The sequence below is a fragment of the Zingiber officinale genome, chromosome 4A (assembly GCF_018446385.1).
Source record: "Zingiber officinale cultivar Zhangliang chromosome 4A, Zo_v1.1, whole genome shotgun sequence".
Taxonomy (NCBI): Eukaryota; Viridiplantae; Streptophyta; class Magnoliopsida; order Zingiberales; family Zingiberaceae; genus Zingiber; species Zingiber officinale.
This window is the reverse complement of record NC_055992.1, coordinates 7578751-7585719: the sequence shown is the minus strand read 5'-3', so window position 1 is coordinate 7585719 and position 6969 is coordinate 7578751. Positions and strand designations below refer to the sequence as shown.

Sequence of the window (6969 nt, the reverse complement as noted above, 5' to 3'; positions counted from 1 at the left end):
CATCGACGCCTCCATTACTCCGTTGCTTTGCGTGGGTGCACAATGTGTTGTATTCCTAAGAAACAGAGGCCTCTCCCAATCACGTGATTCGTATCGAGTCAATCTTACCCCTTCCGACAGAAAGCCCATGTTTGCATGCGTTATCTTCTCCTCAATACATGTAGACTTGTTTGGACTCATCGAGTTATAATTATTAGTTAATGTTGATTGGTTCACGAGTGGATAGGCACTGATCTGATCACGACTGCAAATTAAGTCATATCCTGTTCGTCTTAATCACATTGTCTAGCTTCCGGCAATGGCAATACACCGATCGATGATATACCTGAAGTACATAACTAGAGCGTATAGAAGCAACCTTACTTTGTCTCCAGTGTCATGGCTCTCAGTTTGATGCTGCAAACATGTCTGTCATACACAGTGCTGTTCATCTGGCATATCGGTGACCGTGGTGGTCAGCACCTGAGGAGACAAGTGAGAATAATTACCGCTAATCCCTCCGTGTCAACGCCATGGAAGTTGATGTCTGTGTATATTCTAATAGCCGTGACAGGCAGGCATGGAGGTGGCGTGAGCCTGTGAGGGGTATTGCTTCCTTCTACCTGGATCACTGTCTGTAGACATGGAGCATGGTCTCGGATGGGGCAGAGTTAAAGCCGTTGAGCAGCTGCAACTCCAGATAAGATACACAGATACTGGATACACTGCATGTCTTGGCCAAGAGCAGGTCCTTCGTGGCTTATGGTTGATTGACGACGCATCAGAGCTGGAATGCCCAATTAGCTTCTCCTCGAGATTCCTGTAGATGATGTCTATTGGCTCCTGTTGCGCAAATATCTAATGGATTCTTTATGGAAATGGAACTTGATATTAGTCTGCATTGTCTAGTGCCCTTTAATTCCACTGTGCATTAGCAAATATATTCTTCTACCAGCAGACAAGATATTTAGCTCGATATGCATCCCCTAATTTGCACTCAGAAATATACCTACTAAAGCTATGCATGGTCATCAATTAATCAGTAACACAAAGTTCTAAATCTTCGAGCATGGATGAATTAATTCTCTGCAAGTCTCAGAATTTGCAGGATCTCACATTGGTTTATCCGCAGAATCTTCCTGGAAGCTCATACAGTGATCCAAAGGAAAACACCAGTTTAGTGCAGGAGTTTAGTTACTCTGCGAGCTGAAAGAAACAAAGAGGGTTTCTGATAGCTTAAAATGGCATGAACAATGTGCGATTTGAGATCCAAACTCTCAGTGGCCATGGCGTTGATATCATGGACGACGTCGAAGCAGAGAACAGCAGCGGGCCTCGCTGGGCTGCGGACGCCGGCGGCTGGGTGACAGCGTTGGGTATCGTCGGGCCAGTTGTGACAAGGCACGTGGATTTGATTTGACGGGCGCTGACCTGGTGGCCTTTCTGTGGGGCCCTCGTGTCGGGGTGTTGTCGCGATGCCGACGCGACCGTGTGGCCCAGAGTGTCGCGGCATTGAGCTACACGCACTGACGTGGCTCCACCGCCCCGTCGGTGGACCTCGGGCGAACTGGCGCCCCGGGTTTGCCTATAAAATGCCCGCGGTAGCCATGGCGTCCCTCATCCTCCTCCTCTTCTTCTCCCCCGACACTTCTCTTTCGCTCCCGAGCTTTCGTAGCCTTCTCTAGTTTTTCGCCCTTTTCAATTCTACTGCTTTCGCTGGAAGCGAAGTGAATTATAGCGCTGACAATGGCGGTGGAGACCGTGGTGCCCGCTGCAAGCGCGAACGGGGGCAAACTCAGTCCAGCGGCCAACGAGAAAGACGCCGAGAAGCTGAGGTTCATCGAAGAAATGACCGCCAACGCCGACGCCGTGCAGGAGAAGGTTCTCGAAGAGATACTGACCCGCAACGCTGAGACCGAGTACCTTCGAAGGTATGAGCTCGGTGGCGCCACCGACCGGGCCGCCTTCAAGGCCAAGGTCCCCGTTGTCACCTACGAGGATCTGCAGCCGGAGATTCAGAGGATTGCCAATGGCGACCGCTCCGCCATCCTATCCGCCCACCCCATATCGGAATTCCTCACCAGGTACAGCCAAATTTCCTTCTTAATTTCTTCAATGCTCGTCGTGTCGATTTTTGGAACCAAAATTTAATTTGGCCTTCGATTTATGAAGTTCGGGGACGTCTGCCGGAGAACGGAAGCTGATGCCAACCATCAAAGAAGAACTCGATCGAAGGCAGCTCCTTTACAGCCTGCTCATTCCAGTGATGAACCTGTGAGTGCCATAACAATTTCTGTTTAAAGGCATGAGCTATGTGAAATACCTCTCAGTCACCCTTTGCTTCTTCAATGGAACAGTTACGTGCCGGGGCTGGACAAGGGAAAGGGCCTCTATTTCTTATTTGTCAAGTCGGAGACGAAGACGCCCGGCGGGCTGACGGCGCGTCCGGTGCTGACGAGCTACTACAAAAGCCATCACTTCAAGAGCCGCCCGTACGATCCGTACAACGTCTACACCAGTCCGACGGCGGCGATCCTCTGCTCCGACGCGTTCCAGAGCATGTACGCGCAGATGCTCTGCGGCCTGCTCCAGCGCCTAGACGTGCTCCGCGTGGGTGCCGTCTTTGCCTCAGGCCTACTCCGCGCCATCCGCTTCCTCCAGCTCCACTGGCAGGAGCTGTCCCAAGACATCGCGAGCGGCTCGATCACCGCCAAGGTCACCGACCCCTCGATCCGCGCCGCCGTGGGTGAGCTCCTGGTCGAGCCGGATCAGGAGCTTGCACGATTCGTGGCTGCCGAGTGCGGCAAGGGAGATTGGGCGGGGATCATCACTAGAATCTGGCCCAGCACGAAGTACCTGGACGTGATCGTGACGGGCGCCATGGCGCAGTACATCCCCACTCTGGAGTACTATAGCGGTGGTCTCCCCATGGCCTGCACCATGTACGCCTCCTCGGAGTGCTACTTCGGGCTCAATCTGAAGCCGATGTGCGACCCCTCCGAGGTCTCCTACACCATCATGCCCAACATGGCCTACTTCGAGTTCCTGCCTCACGGCCACGGCCACGGCCACGGCCATCCTCTGCAACAGGACAAGGCGCCGAAGCTGGTGGATTTGGCCCACGTGGAGGTGGGGAAGGAGTACGAGCTGGTGATCACCACTTACGCCGGGCTGAACCGGTACCGCGTCGGCGACATCCTGCGGGTGACCGGTTTCCACAACGCGGCGCCGCAGTTCCGGTTCATCCGCCGCAAGAACGTGCTGCTGAGCATCGAGTCCGATAAGACCGACGAGGCGGAGCTGCAGAAGGCGGTGGAGAGCGCATCCGCGCTGCTCAGGCCGTACGGCGCCAGCGTGGTTGAATACACTAGCCACGCGTATACCAAGTCCATCCCGGGACACTACGTCGTCTACTGGGAGCTGCTGGCCAAGGTGGGCGTCTCGGCAGAGGCGCTGGCGGCGGCTCTAGCTCGTGACGGGGTGATGGAACGGTGCTGCCTGGCGATGGAGGAGGCGCTGAACTCGGTGTACCGGCAGAGCCGTGTAGCGGACGGCTCCATCGGGCCGCTCGAGATACGGGTGGTCACCGGAGGCACCTTCGAGGAGCTCATGGACTACGCCATCTCCAGGGGCGCGTCCATCAACCAGTACAAGGTGCCGCGCTGCGTCACCTTCCCGCCAATCCTCGAGCTGCTGGATTCCCGCGTCGTCTCCGCCCACTTCAGCCCCGCCCTTCCCCGGTGGTCGCCTCACCCCAAGAACTGAAGGACATCAGTTCAAGCAGGGTCAAATCTGATGGTCAACGAGCCGGCACGTTGAAGGATGACTAAGCTTTGACTTTTCCATCCGTTTCGCCCTGTGATGCAAACAGTAGAATTTTTTTTGTTCCCCTCCTACCTTTTAGAGATGTGATAAAGGTTCTAGCACAATTGAGATCCTGTTAATGTAATGACTTTTAGCGTTAATTGGATGCCCTTTTCTTGTTCCTAAATTCCTCATTAGTGTTAACCTTTCAATGGTAATTTTTTATTTTCATGAAAGGGTAATATAGTGTTTACCAAAATAATTAATGCATTTGATCGTGTCTAAAAGTGAAGAATATGACATACTGAGTAAATGACTGATATTGATGATGTGAAGGCTCCTAATTGGAAAAAAATGATTCAAAGGGTGTCGCGTGTCAAAGGGAACATCAACAACCGGGCCAAGAAAAGATCCTGATGCCTCACTATGATACTCAAGTCAATGATCGATCGAACAGTAGGTAGTCAACAGTAGATGCGTAGTGTTTTTGGTAATATAAGTGTACCTACGCCTGTAAGTGGAGACTCTTTTTTATAGTATTAATTTTCATCTTTACACGAATCTTGATGTATTGTTAGAAAAGGGCAAACTATAATGATGCTTTGACACCTTTTTCAAAATGAACTTGCAATCTCTAAGTTTTGCAGGGTAGAAACTTCTAGGGTACATGTAAGAGCAAACAACCTAACCGAGTCCCTTATGTAGTCCGCTCGAATGTCACTTGCAAGAGCAGTCAGGTCGAATTTAAGGAATGCTATCGGGGACTCGGTATTCGCTCGGCCTCTCTACTTGTGCCAAAGAGGTCGGTTGAACCAAGTGTCTAGTTTGTCCGATCGGATCATATATTCGATCGGCTAGATCACCTGGTCGAAGTAATCGTCCATGTTATCCAGAGGAGCGAGGAAGACTCGGCTCTGAATGATATTTACTTGGCTCGGTGTTTCATTAATAATTAGGGACTTGGGATTCAACCGGACCAAGGATTCGATCGGACGACCACTCGTCCGAGGTGATCGGCTGTGCTGGCCCCCACATTGACCCCTCATTGACTTTGACTACCATGTCAGCCAGTCCTTTAGACTTTGACTCGACTTCGGAGGCCTTACATCATTCGTCGTATCACAAGTCTCCCCTTCAAGTCTAGTCAAAGGAAGTTGTAGGCCTGACTAACTAAACACTTGTGTTGTTTGCATCTCTTGTCCTTCAATTCGACGTTCACTCCTTGTTCTGTCATTCGACTCCTTATTCTGTCGCTTAGCTCAAACTAATGTTATGCTTAGCTGTTTGTGAAGGTAATGAAAGATGGCACAACAACTTGAGAATCTAGGACATCTTCCCCACTCGGTTCGAGAGTTTAGGACATCTTCCCCACTTGACTCAAACTGATTCCTTTGATTCTCTAACATCTTTCTCGCTTGGCTCGAGAGTCTGAGATTTAGTTGTGAGAGCAAACTTACTTATAACTTGGTCGATCGGCTCGAGAGTCTGGGACTTGGATGTGATAGGAAGCTCACTTATAACTCGGTCGATTGGCTCGAGAGTCTCGGATTTGGTCGTGAAAGCTAGCTTACTTATAACTCAGCTGATCGGCTCGAGAGTTTGGGATTTGGTCATAACAGCATGCTCATTTATAACTCGATCGATCGGCTCGAGAGTCTTAGATTTGGTCATGAGAGCTTGGCTCAGTTATAACTCAGTCGATCGGCTCGAGAGTTTGAAACTTGATTGTGAGAACAAGCTCATTTATAACTTAATCGATTGGCTTAGGGGTCGAGGACTTAGATTTCTTGAGTTGAGTTTACCTGCATTTATTAAGTGTGAAACAAAATACACTAATTTGTTACAGACATACTCTCAAGCCCTATAGGAATGCAAATGATTCACACTTCATGGTCAATCTAAGTTTTTTGCTTCCACGTCCTGGAGATAATGTGAGCCCGATGTAAACTTTTGCACCATTTTGTATTGTCCACCTCATTGTGACTCAACTTGCTGACATCAGCGACTAGCTTGATTTGCTTTCAAACTAAATCTCCCGCCTGAAAATAAAATCTTGGAATGACTCTTCGATTGTAGTTTTGCTTCCAAGATCCTTCAAGAACTGGCGATCTGAGCTTTGTGAGTGTTGTGGAGGAGCTGGCGAGAAATCTAGAGTGAATCGAAGAAGAGTTACTCAAAGAAATGAACGCCTGCGGCCTTTATCGATGCCAACGGTCGGATCCCGATCAATTCGAATGTTCCCAATCTATCGGGGAGGCTTCGGATCGATCCACGGATCGATCCAGAGTGCCTCTGTGCTCTGGGAAAAATGCCTGGATCGATCCACGGATCGATCCAGCGCTTATCGCGCAAAGCAGCCGCGTCCCAATCGATCCACTGATCGATTGGAACATCTGGATCGATCCACGGATCGATCCAGAGGCTCTCTGTTCGCTTAGGAGAAGCCTGGATCGATCCACTGATCGATCTAGATCCTGGATCGATCCACTGATCGATCCAACACTTGGTTTTTGCCCAAAACCAAGTTCCAAGCCTCTCAAACCAACATCCGGTCAACCTTGACCTGTTGGTACATCTTGCCTAGCATCTGGTCACTCCTTTGACCTGCTAGGACTTCCCACCAAGTGTCTGGTCAATCCCTTTGACCCACTTGGACTTTTCTATTCATGCCAAGTATCTGGTCACTCCCTTGACCTACTTGGACTTCCATCAGATGTTTGGTCAATCCCTTTGACCTATCTGTATTTCCCAACACCAGATGTCCGATCATCCTTGATCCATCTAGATTTTCCCTTGCCTGGCTTCACTCACCAGGACTTTCACCTAGCTTCACTCACTAGGGTTTTCCATCTGCCTAGCTTCACTCACTAGGGCTTTCACCTGGCTTCACTCACCAGGACTTTCACCTAGCTTCACTCACTAGGGTTTTCCATCCGCCTAGCTTCACTCACTAGGACTTTCCTTCTGCCTGGCTTCACTCACCAGGACTTTCACCTGGCTTCACTCACCAGGACTTTCACCTAGCTTCACTCATTAGGACTTTCCTTCTGCCTGGCTTCACTCACCAGGACTTTCATTTTACCTAACATCCCAGTTAGGACTACCCTGTCAAGTATCCGGTCAACCTTGACCTACTTGACTCTTCTTCAATCAATTTCTTATTGTCAAACATCTAAACTCAAACCA

The 6969-nt window shown here is 50.0% G+C and overlaps 1 protein-coding gene across 1 annotated transcript; it reads left to right on the top strand.

Moving 5' to 3' along the window:
* Positions 1 to 1590: 1590 nt before the first annotated feature.
* On the top strand, positions 1591 to 3965 carry LOC121969465 (indole-3-acetic acid-amido synthetase GH3.8-like). The gene is made up of 3 exons (XM_042519593.1): positions 1591 to 2063; positions 2152 to 2253; positions 2337 to 3965. Exons 1-3 carry the CDS (start codon positions 1726 to 1728, stop codon positions 3742 to 3744), a joined length of 1848 nt encoding a protein of 615 aa, XP_042375527.1. The 5' UTR covers positions 1591 to 1725; the 3' UTR covers positions 3745 to 3965.
* The last annotated feature ends 3004 nt before the right edge of the window (positions 3966 to 6969 follow it).

Coding starts and splice junctions, on each gene's coding strand:
- LOC121969465 (XM_042519593.1), top strand. CDS start 1,726: ATGGCGGTGGAGACCGTGGTGCCCGCTGCAAGCGCGAACGGGGGCAAA. Junction 2,064..2,151: donor ATATCGGAATTCCTCACCAG/GTACAGCCAAAT, acceptor CGATTTATGAAG/TTCGGGGACGTCTGCCGGAG. Junction 2,254..2,336: donor CTCATTCCAGTGATGAACCT/GTGAGTGCCATA, acceptor TCAATGGAACAG/TTACGTGCCGGGGCTGGACA.